At 43.2% G+C, this 19,050-nt stretch overlaps 1 protein-coding gene across 2 annotated transcripts; it reads right to left on the reverse strand.

Moving 5' to 3' along the window:
* Positions 1–244: 244 nt before the first annotated feature.
* CANX (calnexin) lies at positions 245–18,566 on the reverse strand. Of its 2 annotated transcripts, none has more exons than XM_027898898.1 (15): positions 18,487–18,566; positions 10,512–10,700; positions 9,976–10,049; positions 9,400–9,458; positions 9,035–9,176; positions 7,663–7,744; positions 6,051–6,243; positions 5,023–5,212; positions 4,178–4,291; positions 3,532–3,688; positions 3,005–3,220; positions 2,474–2,593; positions 2,231–2,369; positions 1,997–2,088; positions 245–1,421 (listed from the first exon to the last, which is right to left on the reverse strand). In XM_027898898.1, the coding sequence occupies exons 2-15, from the start codon at positions 10,695–10,697 to the stop codon at positions 1,368–1,370; spliced, it is 1,818 nt and encodes a 605-aa protein (XP_027754699.1). In that variant the 5' UTR covers positions 10,698–10,700; positions 18,487–18,566; the 3' UTR covers positions 245–1,367. The 2 variants fall into 2 exon arrangements, with proteins under 2 accessions (XP_027754699.1, XP_027754698.1); XM_027898897.1 differs by lacking the exon at positions 18,487–18,566 and adding an exon at positions 17,859–18,014.
* Positions 18,567–19,050: the final 484 nt, after the last annotated feature.

The raw sequence follows: 19,050 nt of genomic DNA on the forward strand, positions 1-19,050 counted from the left end.
AAAAAAAAGTGTTTGAAACAGTATAATGTGGTAGACTCAACGCTTTAAAAAAATTTATTCAGCTGGAATTGGAACTCCCTAACATTCACAATATAATTTAGAATGCACTTGTTACATGAAGAGCAGATAAAGGACTTAAACAGTTTCACATACCAGTTAAGATATTCCACATGCTCCTTCCCCACCTACAAATACTGACATCTTGGTTGTGTGGTTTTTTTTTTTTCTTTTTTTTTTTATTCCCCCTTAACAAATACTCAGTTCAACTCATGTACCTGCCCTACCTCCCCCGTTTCTACAGCAGACATACAGTGACAACAGTGAGAGGATAATGGGACACTGTCTAATTCAGTGTTTGGACCCTGGAAAGGAGTAGGCCTAGCTATGAAATCGAGCTTGACAAAGAGCTGAACATGAAGTGCTTCAGCAACTGAGGCAGAGCCGCTCTCAGCAAGAGCTGCATCGTCACGCAGAGAGGACACAATCGGTGGCCCAGCAGAGGGGAAAGGGGGAAGTAGCCCAACCACACCTCCCCCCCAACCCCTCGGCTGCACAGAGAAGAGCTCAAGAACAAACAAAAATCGATTATCTGCAAGGTCTGCAGGATGAAATGCCACAATCAAGATGACCCACTCCAAATCCCAGATAGTTTGTCAACACTTAGCAGGGCTTTAGCCATGCACAGTGTCATATGCTATAGACTGTCTAACCCCCTCCTTCCACCCCTTCTTCCTCTTTCCCCTCCCCCCAAAAGAATGAAGTTAATTAATTACAGTTTCACTACTTGTTTCCCCACACATCCCCTCCTAGTTTTTTCTTTTGAAGGCAGAGGGGTTGTCAAAGACATTGATAAGTTTTCTTTAAACAATTACCAAATTTTAAGGGATATAAAGACATCGGTGCATTTAGGAATTTACATATTTGTAAAAAAAACTAGTTATAAAACTGCATTTTTTATCACCTAGCACTTTCAAGATTCATTGTTATATTTCACTAATTAATATATTAAATTAAGCCAAGGTTTGAGACTGGAAAAATTCTACCAATCTACTTAAAAACAGAAAAGAATATTTAAAACCAAAAATGAAAAGGTTAGTTATGTTACATTCCAAAATCCACAGCCCATTATATTAAATGCATTCTTTCTACAGGAATGATGCTCTTTAAAACAGATGATTGCAAATATTTTACTGCTAGACACTCCATTACATTGGATAGTGTGACTGGAACCTGTGGATGGTGAAATCTTGAGGTTTGTCCAAGTTTCAATGTAAGGTGTCCAAGGTCCTCTCCCAGAACCATGTTTCAAAACAAAAAACCAAACCAAAACAAAAAAAAATCACAGATCAAGTTCTTATGACTTTTTTTCAATCTTTCCTTGGCTTTCTGTTTCTGGGTGATCTATTCACAGTTTCCTCCTCCTGTAAGAAAGTAATTTGTGTAAACATCAAGGGAATAAAACCTAAGATTATCTTTAATAACCATTTTGTAAAGATCTACAAAGAATAATCTACTTTCACTTCTTCATCAGGATTTACTTTTTGAAAGGACCTACTGCTGTAACTGCTTTGTGGCAAACAGCCAAGTCCTTGTTTTCACAGTGGATGTACAGTGTTTGCTGGGAGAATCCTTTAACTTCAAGCAACACTCCACCCATTTTTAAGTCAGCCATTATGTCGGTGTGGAGCACTAAAAGGTCACATCCTGGCTGCACACAAAGCTGAATAAGCCTTTTGCCTCAAGAAGATGCACTCCAGGCAGTCCCACTCCTCTGGCAAGGCAGGCTCTATGGCAGCGCCTTTAACAAGGTGCCCAGCTCTGCTCAAGTTGGCCACAGCAATTCCTATTCTGCAGGGTGGTTAAGTTTTCTAAAGTTCTGACAGGGGGAGGGAGTATCACATGAGCCTGGTTAACTTTTACCTCTGTAGTAAGGTCTGTTCTACATAAACTAAGGAAAAAAACGCACAAGTTTCCCTCAAAGATCAAGCACTCTTACCTCTGATGCATGTTTCCTGTCATCTTCCTCCTCCTCTTCCTCCTCCTCTTGACTAGCATTTCCTGGATCAGCATCACCTTTCTGCTTTTCTTCTAAGGGAAATTAAAATTAAAAAAAAAAAAAAATCATTCTCATTTCTGATATATCTTCAGTTCACCATCGCCTTTACTCCATGTCTGCCACTCCCACTGGTTTATTCTGTCAGGGAGAATTTTGATTATCTAGTTTACCTACCCAGCTTTTCCTCATTTGCTTCCTCCTCCTCCTCTTCCTCTTCTTTTTCCCCTTTGTCTTTTTCTTCCTCTTTCTCATCATCCATCACATCAGGCTGAGGAGCATCAGTCTTTTTGTATTCTGCAGCACTTGGCTGTTTCTAAAAGACAACGTCAAACCCAGGCAATTATTTGTGGCATTCAGGCTCATTTTACTGAACCTCTTTATAAACATGATATTAATTATCAGAAGAAATGGATTTACCTTCCCAGAACAGCAGAAAAGGACAACAAGGAACACTGGCAAAGCCACAGTGAGAATGTAGACCACCCAAAGCCAGGGACGCTCTTCAGCAGCTGCCATCATCTGGCCCACAACACCAGGCTGTAAGACCAAAAAGAACTGTCAAATTTCATCCCACACAGCAGGCTGTAGCATTCAAGTTTAAGGTTCAGAATTTTCAAATACACTTCTCGCAACTTTAAACATTTTATTTCGTACCTCAAAAAAAAATTCAAAGCTAACCTGCACAAGTACTTTTTTCATGGTTTACAATTTAAGAATTAGGCTAAACAGTCCAATTATCAGAGCAAAAACTCAGGAGAGCAGTGAATACTCATAGTTACTTATAGCAATCATTACCATACTATAATTAGGAATTAAGGCTCCAAGCTGGTTTGGCATAACCCTCAGTCTTGGCACATGCAGGTATATACTGGCACAGGCTGTGGGAGAGAACAGCAGCAATGCTTCTACTGTTCCCCTCAGCAGCACAATTAAACTTTCATCTCTCACCTCTGCAGCACCATCAGCTGCCTTTTTCAGTCCCCATCCATCATTGGCCCAATCATCAGCCACAGCTCTTTCAGTACAGATGATAAAGTTGTCAAAAAAGATGTCAGATGTCATGGACCATAACTCAAGTCCCACGGCAGTGAAGGGAGTCATCTTGAAAGGTTCCAAGTCTTCAAAAAAATCTGGGTTTGGGATCTTCCTAGGTTTCCATATACCCTAGGAAGACAAAAGACATTCTGCCTCAGCTAACAGAAGACAACTTTTAATTCTCAGCCCATTTTGAACGGAGAGAAATAACAATCCTTTGCACTTAATTACAATGTCTATGGGTGCAACTTAGCAGGTTTTGGAAATCAATACAAAGAAGTGAAGCCTGGTAAGAAAGGATTTTGAATCTGTCCACTTGAAACACAGTGCAATTATAACAGCATTTGAATTCTTAATTATACCTGCTGAATCTAAAGCATCCTGCTTTTCCTAAGAGAAATGCTGCATTGGCCATCAGTTTATGCAACAGAAACACCAACCTGATAGTTCACGTTATCGATCATAGGAGGCTTCCATTTGCCTTTGTAGTTGGGATTGTCAATCATTGGGCGCTGCCAGGTACCACAGCCAGGAGCTGCCTCACATTTAGGATTTGCAATCTGAGGTGCCTCCCATTCCCCATCCATATCTTCATCCCTGAAAAGGGAAACACAGTTTTGAAGTCCCGCCCCTTGCCTTCATACAGCATTAGACTTGGGCAATGTGCAATTCCTGGGAAAATTAATACTCCTAATGTAAAATGGAGGTACTGAAACTTCGTATAGCATGGGGCTGGAGATAAATATACTGCAGAAAGAACAGGATTTCAAAGACTAACTGAAGCACAGAGGTTCAACAAAAGCCAGTCCTGAGCACAGACTGCCCCACTGCCCCTTCCAAGTAGGTACAACTGCAAGATGAACATCCATGCCCTGTTCTGCTTCAAAGCACAGAAGAGCTGAAAAATGCAGAGGTGAACGCAGGACAAAACTCCTCAAACCAACTCTGCCTTCTTTTTGAAGCAAAATAGCCCGTATTGGTGACTTTGCTAGCAAGTGACAATGAACCAGCTATTCTTACCCTTGTTAAAGTCAGTACCAAAGCCACAAAACATTTGCTGTCACTTGCATCAGGCAGTAAACTCACCAATCTTCAGGCTTCTCAGCATCAGGGTCTGCTACATATTCTGGCTCATCATCCAGCCAGCCCTCTGGCTTCACAGCGTTTTCATCTGCGATCTTTGCAGGAGCATCCTCATCCCTGGAGAGCAGAACGTTATATGTATTGACACACACAGCACACAGGAGCTCTTAACCCCAAGGCATGATTCTACAGACTCTGAACAAGCCCTGCGATGTAGACAGCCAGCCATCTTCACTTCTGTCAGGGTAACACCATGATTTCAGAAAGGAATTGCCTTGCAATCTGTTGTTTATACATGTGCCTCATGGCACATCATGGTGCCCACTGCAAGGTAACACTAATTTTTTAAAAGTCAATCTAGAAAGAGCACATTACAGCAAATCCCCTACCTTGGCAGTCACTGCAAACGCACACTTGAGCTTGAAACTGAGTCTATCATTCACAAAGCACAGGTTCAAAGAGAGAAAGCCAGGATCAGTTTCTGATTTATGGAATTGGATTTTTCAGTCACTTTTAACTAAGGTTTTACACAAACAACTACAAACAGCTTTCAGTTACACCTTCTGCAGCTCATCTTTGGATCTCATAAGGATGAAAGCAACAGCTTAGCATAGGTGTTTCTGTAAGATTTTTGTCTGTGGCCAACACAGTAACAGGAGCACTAAATAGAAATTCCCAGAGGATATGGAACCTGTCTGCCTTTGTCTACCAAAGCACTGCTAAGATATCTAAACTGAATGTATTTTGATTACAAGGACAAGACTCAAAACCTTCTGTAAGTCATCTGAGAGAAAGGACCGAATTATCAGGCTAAGGACTCCCTCAATTCCACCCCTCCATCAGCTTACCAGTCATCTGGTTTAACAGCATCTGGGTCTGGGATTTTTGGTCTCTCATCCCAGTCCTCAGGCTTCTGGTCATTTGGATCCTCAATCTCTCGAGGTGGATTCACAGGAGGAGACATATCATTTAGCAAATTCCCACTGTTGACAACCGTTTGATCAACCAGTATCTCAAAACTATTATCAGGATTCAAGACTGTAAGGGAAAAAAGTTGCTGCAGTCATTCCATATACGATACAAAGCATGAGTCATAAAGCATCACTCATCCCCACTGCACAATCCAAGCTACCACCTACCCAACAACTGCTTTAAAGAACTGTTAAGGACCCTTCTCCTTATGCCAAAGTGTAACTAGTGGTGATGTGCCACATCTCACCTTGTGAGAAAGCAGACTCATGGCAGGAGTCCTACTTTAAACATGCTAAAAGCACAGAGGGGTTTGCAGAGTGATTTAGCAGTTACCACAAGTTGACTTTGGCACAGTAAGTATTGCTTTAGTAGTAACAATGTATATATTCACATTCTACTCAACACTACGACTTCCTACTACTAACAAGATTTTAATCTCACTACTTTATTCAGCAGGAAAAGCTAAAGTACTCCCTGAAAGATTTTAGTCACGGCTAACATAGCAGACACTATTTCAGGAACCCCTGAGTTTGTCCGGTACTACAAAAGCAGCAAAAAGAGCAACACTATGCCTCAATTTAAAGCACACTGTACCCCAAGTTACTCGGGGGCAGCATTCAGGTAGTTCATAAATGCTGATGATTGTTTCAGATAACTGCTCTGAAATTCAGTTCTCCTTTAAGTTCAAGGTCTCATGACCTTTCTTACATGAAACCAGACTTCCTATAAGAATGAAATAAAGCCTTTGTAGAGATGTCCACTTTTTGCATTTGAAGCTTTCAAGTGGTTTTTAGTTGTGTGGTGCATTGCCACAAACATTCAGTTGTTCATCTGGTTCACTTTATGAGCTTTTGATTCAGGAAATGTTGCAGTTTTTAACATGCACATTTAACAGTCACCATACCTAGAGTATAAAGATGAGTCTTCTTATCAGTAAAGTAACTCTTCAGGTCTGCATCTGGACGCTTTGCATGTTTCTCCTCATATTTGCCAGTCTTTGGGTTTTTGTGCCGGAAGATGAAGTGCAATTTATAGTCCTCTCCACACTTGTCAGGGCCAAACATTATTGTATATGGAGTTTTGTCATGGAACTGGTCCTTTAAAAACAACGCAAAACTTCATTCCATCATTTTGAAATGCAACTTCAGTCATTGCCTGGCATAAGAACTCCCAGTTCATTAGAAATTATTCTGCAACTTGGATATTAAGCCCCACACTAAAGCTTGTATTCCTCACATAAGCCTCTAGAAAAAACACCAGAATTATCCCAGCTCCTTCATTTTGCTCCTTTGGTCTGTACTTTTCACATGGAAAACACCAGCTATATAAGTCTCTCAGAAAGATTAGTGTCAGTGACAACCACAGTGTTTAAGTATATCTCCACATTACAATAAAGTATTTCAAGAGCTATCAACATAGAAGTATTAGTTACAGGCAATAAAGAATGAGTAGCTAGTCCAGCCAGTTTCTATCACACACAGTGATAAACAGCATTAAAAGTGAGGCCAAATTGTATGTATGAGCTGTCTCAATCTGATATCTAACTGGATATAATCATTTCACCCTTGAACACTGCAAGTCTCTTTGTTCTTGCTAATGTTATCTTAAAAGTTAATGCACATACGAAACTGATTGGGCAGTCAAGAAATCTTCTCGGTGTTTATGCTTGTTTTGGATATTTTTTAATACTTTGGAATCTCTATTAATAATACAACTCCCGTGAGACTGCAGAAGGAAAGAAGAAGGATGGGTAACAAGCCATAAAAGGTACATCCTATAAAGTCTAGGAAGAAGGTTCAAGAAAACCCAAAGGCTACAAAAACCTGTGCAAGGTGACCCAGCAGTTCAGCTTCGTCTGAAGAGGCACTTCAAGGGAAGTGTATGATTGAGAGGACAGAAAACAAGAGCCTGAAAAAGCCTCAGGAATTGTATCATGGTCTCTTCCATCAACCACAATTTTAAGACAACTCATTCAAGGGTCATTTATGAATTAAATAGTTCTATGTAGGTCATGTGTGCAGCTGAACACGTGAGACGGTATCCAGTCCAACTTCTCAAAACTGAAACAGACCCAGTAACTCATGTGGGTTCCCATGTCAAAGGTAAGGCAAAAATGCAAGGTGTAATTTTATTATTTAGTAATTTTAGTCTGTTTTAGAAGATAAAGCATGGAATCTTCCTTCTGTGCTGAACTTCCTGAAGAGATTTCTCCTCATACACACCTACTTTCTGAAACACCTCCTCCCTGGTCCTACAGCCCAGGGAAATCTGAAGCGTTGCAGAGTTTGGCAAAGGTTTGCAACTGCTCAGCTACCAGGGAACTCCAGAGTTTCCACTCAAGGGGCCATTTCATTTCAGTATTTATCCTCTTCAACTGGAAACACTGGGAAAATGCTCAGTGCAAAGTACTTTGGCAATCAGGCCCCACTGCCTTCACTGAAGAGGTTTCTTCAGGAAGAAACAAAATGAAAAAACTTTCTTTCACAGCTAATACTCAAAGTAGTAACATTACTCACCAGGTTCAGCTCCGGGGTTTTTGAAAGCAATTTCACATAGGCCCCACCACACTCTATTCCATTTTGGAAGTTTACCTCATACCTAATTTTAGTTTGGATAGAAAGGGCAGAGAACATGAGGAAAAATGATTTTTGTAATACACAATTACAATTTTTAGGTACGTATTAAGAGTAAGACTGGGTTTGGTTTTGTTTTCTTTAAATCACTTGCCCAGTGAATATTAAAAATACACACTAAACTCTAAGGACTGAGAAAATATTCACAAGGGCCCAAGAAACAATAAAAACTGAAGATTTAGAAGACTTGACCTGACAGAAAAGATTAAAGAAATTGAGTGCTGGTCTAGAAGATTATGATCTATAAGCAGAAAGAAGGAAGAAAAAGCTTTCCAATATATCAGACACTGCAACAGAGATTGAGGTGAGACAATTATTTTCCCCACAACTACCATGGCAGACAGGCAACTCAATTTGCAAGACTACCAAAGGGAAAATAACTGGGTCCTAGGAGGTCCTTTAGGGTTATAAGCACACATCAGAACATTTAGGGATGCCAAGGAGCCTGAAAAAGGCGAAACATCTCTGTCAGGAATAGGCTAAGTACGCTTGACCCTCTCTCAATGCCAGCAGCTGGAGTGGGTGACCGCTGGGATTTATTTTTAGCCTTGTATTTTGAGCCAAAACTAAACAGTCATGCAAAGCAAAGTGACCAATTCATTATCTTGTGCAAATATGAATTAGTTTACTCTTTATTTAAAACTGATAAAGTCGATAATAATCCACAATTCAGTTGTTCTCACTGAATTACTTTTTCCCCTGACTTGATGGTCTAACACACATCCAAGTAGATCCTTCTACATCAGTCGTGGCCAAACAGAGCTACACAAGTTGTTCATTTTCCAGCAAATGAATGAAGACAGAGGAAGGAGGAAACAAGTGCATCTTCACTCCTCTGTCCACTCCACCTCAGAAACAGGGGGCAGTTTATTGCATAACAAAGTGCACTGACCTACACACAAACCAGCATTCGTTCAAAAGGACAAGGACTTCCATTATTAGCAGTACAAAAGTCAGTTGCCTGACCTTGTTACTACAATTAAATCAAGTGAACTGAAGCCACAAGGCAGGTTACCAAGTCTGGTTTACACAGACTTCTTCCTTTTTCAGGCTTCAGAAAGATCCATGCTGTTCTCAACTTTCCCCTCTGGGAATCTGGGTTTTACTATTCTACTCTTACTTAAACAGTGTAACAGGCTACAGCATCTTGTGTCACGTAGACCTGCAGTCAACAAGAGCTCAGTTATGGAATTAACCTCAGCCTGCTGTCCTGTCATTCTGGAAACAGGAGAACACCAAGTTATCCTTTACTTACTGTATAATAAGGGGTTTGGTATCAAACACAAATGGCTTTGAGAGTTTGGATGAAATTGCATGATGCTTGGCTCGGGTTACCAGTACAAGCCCTTTGTCTCCTGGAAGCTTAGTGTCCTTCATGTCTTGGACTTCCCATTTACCTGGGGAGAAACGAACCAAATGTGACTGGTTTTTAAAATCTTCAAGTGGATCTTCTTTTCTAAATTAGAACTTCATATTGTTAGCCAGGTATATAAATACTCCTTCCATTTTCCTCAATGAATATTTTAGTTGGGAAACAGGTAAGAAAGCCTTGCACCTCTTCTTCAGATACGACAAATGACTTCAGAAACATTTATCATCCAAAACCTGGATTCAACTCACCATCATATTTTGCAATCTCATCATCCGTATCATCTTTCTTGGCTCTGGAAAGGATCCATCTAGAAGACAGACATCCAATGGTTGAAAAATCATCCTTTCTCCCTTATACACACTAAAAATCCTGCCCTTCACATGAGACATCCCTTGCTGTCCTATGACTACACCCCAGTGCCTTAATCCCCTACTTCCAAGCCTGCAAACTTTTCTGCATGTGCCACTTCCCCCCCCCAAAGCAGGATCACGGCCTCCTGAGAGAGTGTCTCACTCTTGTTCAAAAAAATAAAAGTAGTACCTCACCATCCTCACATTCACCTGAGGAAAATAAAAAGTCAGATGAGGTTTAAACCATTACACTTGTATGGCTCACCTCCCCCTTGTTACTAGAGGTTAAGGAAATGCTGGTTTAGTTGGGCACTTTAACAGCCAGCCTCAAGAAGGCACTGCTGTAAATCCTCACCAACCACGGCCCTTTGATTCAGTTTTGAATAACACCACCTCTACAGAGAGGGTTTCATTGGTTCTCACCAAGACTTTAAATTCTTTGCTGTACCAAATCACCCTTCAGATAATACTCACCCATCCAGAGTTCCTTTATCAAACGATTCCGCAAAATACACTTCACCGGTTGGGACGGGGGGCCTGTAGGTAACCTGTTGGAAAAGAGGGGCTATTATGCACCTTTCAAGACAAATTCCCTACACAAATACAGGCACATAAAGCTCACGTTTCTCTTCTACATTCAAGTACAGCTCCCCTGGACGTCCTTGCAACATAAATACAGAAGTTACATAAACATTGCTGCTTATGCCAAACTGTAGTGCTCTTGCCTGCAACTAAAACTCAAGTATATACCTAGTTGGGAATATCAGAGTTAACTCCTGATAATCACATCACATATTCCAAGGTTAGATCTAAGTCTTCTGGAAGAATATGAGGGACATGAGAATAGAAACAAAGCACCCAAGTTTAAATTCAAGCCCTACTCCCAGGTAACATCTTTAATACCAGTACAACATATTAAGGGTTAGCAAAGTAAAGACAACTCTGATCAGACTCACATTAACCTCAACACAAGCAGCAACTTTATTTTTAAAAAAAGCTTCATGCCAAACCTTTGGAGCTGGAGGAGGACTGCTTGTTTCAGATTTTGACTCTTCTACCTCCTCAATGCCATCGTCCAAGTCATCCTCGATATCAACTACATCATCGGCATCGTTGTCTTCATCCACATCATGTGCCTGGGCAGCAAGGATCCCAAGAGCCAGCAGGGTCACATACAGTAGCCATTTCAGCTCCATGGTCTGGATAAATAAGAGAAGGCAGAGAGGTCAAGCCAGCACTGCACACAGAGGGACGTGTTGCTTCTCGGTACAAACCCAAGCATCCAAGGCAACAGGTGAAGTGCCTCATCATGGCACGGAAAGAAAAGGGCAAACTTCTCTTTCCAGCCCTGCTATTTACTGCATCTGGCTGGCTGAGACAGCTCTAAAAGCTGGAGAGGAATACAACATAAAGCTAAGTATTTAATACAAAACAGATGTTAACTGAGTGGAGAACCACGCTGCAAACTGTCATCAGTTTGCTCTTACACTGCCACAGCCCACGAGCAGGACAGCAGGCACGTACACAACACCAGAACTTACGTGGCTGCAAAAGCCTAAGGAGAAAACCTATTTTGTGCTTATGGAGGACTTGAAATGCATCATGCAGAAACTGAAGCTTTCATTCCGTTCAGAAATTGAAATACAATTTTCTAGTTCTTTCAAGCAGAGAGTAACCCATGGAGTAATCAATCCTCACCTCCTGTTCAATAAATTGGTTTTGTCCTTCAACTGCAGAACTCTGGTGCTTTCAATCACCAACCCCCTTCCCCAGGTTTTATTCTGGAATTACTGCCAACAGTCATTGATACTGCTGGCAGATGTCTATAAGCAGTTGAGGCTACTGAGGCAGACCCAGGAAAAACAAGCAGTTGATTTGATTCCCTTCTTTCAATCTCTAATTTAACAAGATGACCAAAGAAAGAGTAGCTGTTAAAACTGAGGTTTTACAGAATTGAAATATAACACTTAAACTAATTCATAAGGTCCTCCTAAAACATGTCACACCTAAAATATGGTAGATGTTGGCAAGCCATAGCTTAAAATACCTTGTAAGTAAAATTTGATTTTCTTGCTAGAAAAACTCCAAGATTACTGTACCTTTAGGTTGACACAGAAGGCAACACTCCTAGAATGCTGCTCAGCTTTATCTGGCCAAAAAAACCTACAACCTGTGCCTTGCTCACCTTTTCTCCTTTGCGCCTCATTCCAAATTTTTCTTCCAAAAACCAGATTTGTAACTGAGACTAATTCTTTTTGAAAGCAAGTATAAAACCAAACATCCCCTCCCTTCCCTTCCAATCCTGCCTCAGGCTGTAGCCCTGCAGACTTACAAACATAACTCAAGCAGAGTTAACAGTGCCTGTAGGGGCCTAAGATCATGCCAGAAAACAAACTTTCAACTTTCCGAAGCGTGTTTAGGCAACTAAAAGAATTTCCAGACTTAAAGGCTTATCAGCACTACCCAATACTCCAAAATCACGCTGCATACCAGATCTACCATTCTTAGATTATTCTTTAACTTACTTCCAATGACAGAGGGGATGTTTCATAAGTACAACAAAAACTGTATTTTAAAGACCTGTGCTGAGGTCACATCCAGTTTGTCACTACAGCAACACACAACTGCAGCCAGTTTTCCAACAATAGCCATGGCCTTGAGGATTATTGTCCAAATGCATGTGCACAGACCTCCCCCCTCAGCTCAGGCAACTGCACCCAGACACCTCTGAGCCAAAAGGACAATCATTGCAGAAGGAGTAGCTGACAAAAACTTTCAAGGGCTGTAATACACAAGCAGAGCTTGTTTTTTTAATGCACAGGCAAAACTGAACACAGTTTCAGATCCCTTAGCAGTTCGTGGCTCTTATTACTAGTTTATTATTTGTGGAAATCACAACACAAAACCAAGGCATGAAAACAGCCAAGAGACCATTGGTACTCTCAAAAGTTCAAGTTCTTCTTGTACAGATAAGATGTTCTCTGAATAAACTTATGCCCACAAGCACAAAACCAGTATAGAAAACATGAGGTTGAAATTTCATCTGAAAAAGTGATCTTTAGATCTTTGGGTGTGTCCTGTGTGACTGAAGCAAGAACAGATGAGATGGCACAAGGACAGCCTCCCAAAGAAGAGGTTTCACTTTGTCTTACCGATAGGTCCTCACCAAGTACTTTTGTAATGGAGCTAAATTCAGGAAGATTATATCCCAAGTTTTATAACTGCTTTCAGATTATATTATACAGAGAGAATGAGCACTTTATGATTTGGAAAGTGATACGAGGAAGTTACTCTTAAAAGTGAGCCAATTCTCTCCTCTCCTTCTAAAAGGGAGGAGTTTCTGCTCCCCTCCTCCCAACCTTGTGCAAAGGGTATTAATGGTTTAGCATGCAAGTAATCCCTTAAGCAATCTCACCACTGGCCAACCAGCAATAAAGTTTTGGCGAAAGAATTAAATCATCCCCCACAACTTTCTTGCCAGTACTGTCTCCATATTTAATAATTACCTACTTCCCAATCCCCCCCCCCTCCGCCCCCCAACTACAACCCTTTGGAAATATTTACCAAAGTCCATTTGCTGCTGACAAATGATTGCACCCAAGTGGCAAAGCCACATGGTCTCATACTGCAAGGCTGCTCCAGAAATTCTTGTCAAAGCATTCTAGTGGAACCAGACAGTTCTGCCAGTGACCACACAGCAGAGGTAGAAGCTTTGGCACTGCACACCTGTACTCCTGGTACAACCACAGGTATCTACATTTATCAGGTAATGTTCTGCCCAAATTTGAGGCCTCACTGACCCTCACTTCAAGGGAGAAGTATTGTCTGATCAAGTTCCCAAGCAAGCTTAGCTCTTTCTCATCCCACCAAAAAAAAAAAAAAAAAAAAAAAAAGCTAAAAAAGCCTGAAGACAAGCTAAATCCAGTTCTATGTCCTTACTTCTTTATAATCATTGGCAAGCAGTAGTCACAGGTTTATATTCCTACAGAAAGCTGTTTAGGACACTTCCTACACATTAAATCAGTCCCAAATTCGACATAAGCTACCATTTATACACCTTGAATACAGGCTGGCAGCTTCTTCTGCAACTGCCAGTTACCATGCCAAGCTCCTTATTCTGTTTAACCTGTAACAATATACAAACTGACTGAATTATAAAGAAATAAAAGACACTGTGTTCTCAGAAGAGCAATCTAAGAGAAGCACACATTTTCGATATTTAAAAAGCTACTTCTACCCATAATGGATGTACTGCTACAGGAGAAAATTTCAAATTCACTTCACAAAATCCTTAGGGACGCAACATAAACACAATTATGCCCTAGTAAATTAGGTTATTGCTAAATAGGAGAGGAGGGGAGCAGGAGAGAGAAGAAATTCAGGTTTTATTCAAAACAGGCATTAATCAAATATTAGCGGAGCTTTAAGTTGCTGGCAACTACAGGTGTTCAATTAGTCACCTAAAATGTAGTCTGAACCTTCAGACACCCAGCCACCTACTCTATTATGATCAGACTTCTCCCTTGAAGAAGTGTCCAATTTCCAAGCAATTACCATTGTTAACCATTTTTTCAGTCTGCCTGCACTTCCCTTCTTCAGCTGTAACTGTGCAGTATTTCTGAAGGTTGGTGTACTTCTGATCATGCAATTGCTGAGAGCCATTAACAAAGGAACACTTTCATAATAGGTGAGAGCTTCTGACGTCTCCATTCTACTTCAGTGCAACCCTCCCTTTCACCATAACAACGTTTCAAGCCAGAGATGACTAAAACTCCATCTACTTTTTTTTTAAATACGGTCTTCAGACACTTACAGACATTGGCACACCGCTGAGACCACAGGGAAAAACTACTGCAGGCTAATCCCAAAGTACAAACTAGGAAGAGAGTTCAACACTGCCAGGGCTACAGGTCACTTGTTTTCCCTCTGGGCCCACCCACAGCCAGTTTCTACACCAGAAGACCTACGAGCTGATAGTTAAGCACTGTTCACCTGACTGTCAAAGGGTTGAGGTATTTTCCCCCTGGAATTTACAGGACCTATAGCAGGGCACTGAGCAGAGACACCTGGAACAGCTGCACTACAGACTTCACTTTTTCCAAAGTCAAAACAAAACCAAATTGGGGATTCAGAGAGAGAATCAGCCTCTTGCCCCAAAAGTGGCACTCTCAACACGTGGCTACGGGATTGCTACCTTTGGAGTTCGAAGCTTTCAAGAAAGTCATGCAGTTTCAGAGACTAATTTTTATTTAGAATTGCCCTTTTCTCTGGGCATAAAGGGAAAAGTTCTTCTCAGTTATTGGCATGACACTGGAAACGCTTGGCTCATACAGCAAACAGTTGTCAGCATTCTCTCTAACATACACATGTCCTGTGGAGGAACAGAGTGAAAGGGCTCAAAAAAAAGATGTTCAAGTCCTCTCCTATCATACTTCCAGAACATACTATGTAGTAACTTCCCTGACAGGTCAAACAGAGCCTGCAAAACCAGTTTAATCATCTCCTTGGTTACTAATCTATTTCAGTGGTTCATCAAGCCAGTTCTTAACACAGCATATTTCAGAATGTATAACTACATTTGAATGGCTACTGGCTATGTAGTTTAGTACTTATTCATTTTTTAAAAGAATTAACAGTCCCATTAAATGGGCCTTACTAAAAATAAGTCACTTACTACGAACTACACCTCGGCAATTTAACTGGATGAGCATCAGTGGTTTCTATTTCAGCAGCATCTGAAGTCTCAGCTGAATGACTTAAGCACAGGAAGAGCAAATTCTGCTAGCAAAGTCTTGTGTTCCAAACACTGGATTCCAGTGTGGTATTTACAGCAAAGGCACACCAGTAAAAACAAGCACAATGCATCCTCACACAAGGTAAGAATTAGGGAAGAAAAATGTACAGACACAAAAGTAAAGAAATTCCATCACAACACACAGAAAAAAAAAAAAATGCAAAGAGACAAGAACAGAAAGGCTGAGACACAGATATCCTTTTTCCCTCTCAAACGAGTTTCTTGTGGTTTCTGAGTAAAGGCTTGGTTACCCTACTTGGTAGTGCACTAGTTTCTTAAAGTCAGAACTACTGAAGAGCAGAGGAAATCTCTTGTACAGCTCACAATCTCTCTGCCCTCCACATCCTGCCTCCTCTGCAGTGCCAGGGTAACTGTTTACACAGCCTCATGATGAACCAGCAGCTGGTTTAAGATGGCTCGAAGTCCTTCTGCCCTGTTATTTTAACCCTGAATCAATACCTCAGGCCAACCTAGCAAAAGAAAAGAGCTGTAGCAGTACAAGTGGAAGGACCATGAGATGAAGTAGCCAAGGATAAAGGAAACAAAGCTGTTGGCAGCAGAGTCAGCTTAATGTCACAGTTTCAAGCACAGGTCTCGTCACCTGCACCTGCCTGACCTATCTTTGGGCACACTTGGGGGATGGACATACAGCAAAGCTGAACAACTGAGAGGTCAAACACTGTACTATCAACTCCCAGTGTAGCACCTTACCACCCCTCTAAGGGGGGTATAACAAAATTATGTTCATATATATGCAGAAATTCATATTATGCAGACAACACTTTTTTTCCTTATATATTCAGTTTTGCAGCCCAGACAATTTCCAGCACTGTGAAGATTCTGCCTTTAACATTATAACTCAATGAACAGCTGACAAGGCTGAAGAAAACCATCTTGCTTACCAGGGCCCAGAGGCAGGAGCTCTCTGTGGGGGTGGTTTGCCCCCCTTTCCCCCACTTTTTTTTTTTTTTTAAGGATACACTGCTACATGAGGAAAAAAGTCTCCTGCAAAGGATTAGCCAAACCTCTCTTGGAGAGCCCCACAGAAAAAGCTGCCTCTTGTTTGGGTTGTAAGGAGCACAAACCAGGCAAGGGATTAGGTGGGAAAGGGGACAACAACAAGGCTTGCTTTTAATAGGCATTTCAAATATGCCAGGTTCTAAAAATAATGTACAACAGTGCGGGTACAGCACAGGAGCAAACAGCAGACACTGTTTGTCAGCAGAGATATCCTTCCAGCAGAACTGGAAGTCCTTGGAGGGTGAAGACACAGCCGTGAGGCTTTTTGACCATAAAACAGATGGGCTGCTCGGAAAATTATATTAGGTGGGGGAAGATCTGGAGGTACCCCAAGATCTTTCAGACCGTCAAGCCTAGAAATCAATTCAAGTTTGCCCTGCTACAGAATTGATTCCAGCGAGAACAGGCTGCCACCATCATTACTACCAGAGGCAGAAACTGAAAGGCCAGAAAAGGAAGTAAAGGGTAGGGCTAAGTACAAATCACAGCGAATTCTTAGTAAAGGATTTATTCATTTACTAGGGGTGGAAGTGCTGCAGCACACCAAATGCCACAGTAACCTGATGGAAGTTGGAAACTTTGTTACTGTTTCACATTAGATTCCTTTCCTAGGAGGGCAGTTCATCTCAAGAAACAAGTTTACACCTTACAAACAGCTCCTGATGTTGCCTGGGAATTGTACAAATAGCTTCTTCGAAATGTTATTTTTAAAAAACTAGAAATACTAAGACTTAATACAAACACAGAGTTTTATTCAAAGCTTTTCCTAGTTTTATTAAGCGTTTTGGAATAGCCCACCTAATGTGGCCAAATCAACAGTAAGGTGGTCTTTTAAGTCAAGTGCATCAGCGTGAAACTAGAGTAACACATTTCAACCTATATTTAACCAGTATTTTATCTGCATTACCTCATACATTATTATAGTTCCGCTATCTCCCTGCAGTATTTTAGCAACAACCAAAACCACAATGGGTAATTTTGTTCCATAAAACCTGTGTGTTAACTATGCTTGCTTGACAACGTTAAGTAAACACACTGCATTTAGAAATACATTACATGCCTAGAGACCAGTTTTCATACATCTAACATACTCTACTTAAGTCCCAGAAGGAGTTTTCCACAATGCTCTGCAGAAACGCTGCAGTATTAATTCTGTTAACACTCATCATATTAAAGTCTGGATCTTTAATATTACTACTACCATTAGTACATGTCTGCTTCCCCTCACAACCAAATCACCTGCAGCATTTCTCTTTCTGCAGCCTAGAAAGTTCTTAACCACAAATCTGCATGTGAGAGTTCACTCTTCAGAATCAGAACAGGCAAGAAAGCAGTGGGCTGTGCATGCTTTAATTCAAAGGTGTGGGGTTTTTCTGTTTTAAAAGCGCACAACACAATCTTCAGCCAGAAATGAGAACTGAGGTGTCATTTATAGACTATTTTGAAGACTCCCAACGTGAACAGCATTTGGGTGGCTAAAATTAAAGTGCATGTTTTAAGCCCCTCGGATTCTCAATTCTCAGACCTGCAGACAGCACCTCACCTGTTGGCCTCCAGCTCTGCGCCCCGAGCTCCCCCTTTCCAGAGGCTTCTCCTTCCCCTGGCTCAGCCCGAGCCAGGCCCCACGACACGCTCCGCACCCTCCTCCTCTCCCCCCTCTGCGGGGCTTCACGGGGAGCACGTTCGGGCGGCTCGCGGCTATTTCTGACACCAGAATATGCAGCCAGACCCAACCCAGACCACATCCAGCCCACATCCATCCCCCCACCCTCGGCCCAGGCCGCTCCCGGCCCCAGCGCCCCCGGCTCCAACCGCTGCCCAGCCCGGCGCTCACAGAACTTACCAGAAGAGCCGCCGCTCCCCCCGGGCCACCCCGAGCCCTGCGGGTGCCGAGCAGGACCCGCCGCAGCCCCGCGCCCGCCCCCGCCCGCAGGAGCCTCGCCCCGACCCCAGGGGTCCCCGCCGACCCCCGCACGAAGCCGGGCCCCGCACGGGCCGACCCCCCGCCCCGGGGCCCAGCCGCGCCCCGCCGCACGCCCCCCGACAGGCCCGGCTGCCCCGCCGCCCTCACCCCGCTGGCGGGGCCGTTCGCCGCTGCCCCGCCCCGCTGTGCCGGAGCCGCGGAGGCGGCGGGGGCACGGACGGACAGACAGACGGACGGACACACTCACCCCGCGCCGCCCCGGCCGCCGCCGCCGCCCCCGGGCTCCCCTCGCCTCCGTCACGTGCCCGCGCGCCCGCCGTCCGCCTCTCCGCCGCGCGCCAGCCCCGCCCCCGCCCCACCGCGCTCCGCCCCTCCCATTGGAGGACGGCGCGAGAGCCCGCCCTCCCGGCAGCACGTCTCGCGCTCTGATTGGACGGCGGCGACGCCGCTCAGCAGCCGGACCGCCCACAAACACGCCCCCAACGGCGCTGCCCTTCGTGGAGCGCCGCTATTGGCCGGTGGGGGTGCAGGAAGTGCTGCGCGATTGGGCGGCTGCCGGGATGTCGTTCGGGGGTGGGCGGGGCCCCAGCGGGTCTGCGCCCGGGATCGCTGCGGTGGCGGGCGGGGCGGGGCGGGCGGTAGGGGGCGGTAAGGGGCGGTCGGGGGCGGGGCCAGCACCTCCTCACCCCCCCCCACCCCTCAGGGCCCTCACCCGCCTCACACAACACCCTCCTGTCGAACTGCAAAGCCGCCTTTATGTCTTCTCGTTCTTCAGTTCTTTAAAAAGGGGTTTGGGTTTTCCTGCCCCTTC

Source organism: Empidonax traillii, unplaced genomic scaffold (genome assembly GCF_003031625.1).
Source record: "Empidonax traillii isolate 1590-97213 ecotype Southwest subspecies unplaced genomic scaffold, ASM303162v1 scaffold630:size906685, whole genome shotgun sequence".
NCBI lineage: Eukaryota > Metazoa > Chordata > Aves > Passeriformes > Tyrannidae > Empidonax > Empidonax traillii.

Coding starts and splice junctions, on each gene's coding strand:
- CANX (XM_027898898.1), bottom strand. CDS start 10,697: ATGGAGCTGAAATGGCTACTGTATGTGACCCTGCTGGCTCTTGGGATC. Junction 9,177..9,399: donor TGAGATTGCAAAATATGATG/GTGAGTTGAATC, acceptor GTTTCTCCCCAG/GTAAATGGGAAGTCCAAGAC. Junction 2,089..2,230: donor AGCAAATGAGGAAAAGCTGG/GTAGGTAAACTA, acceptor AATTTCCCTTAG/AAGAAAAGCAGAAAGGTGAT.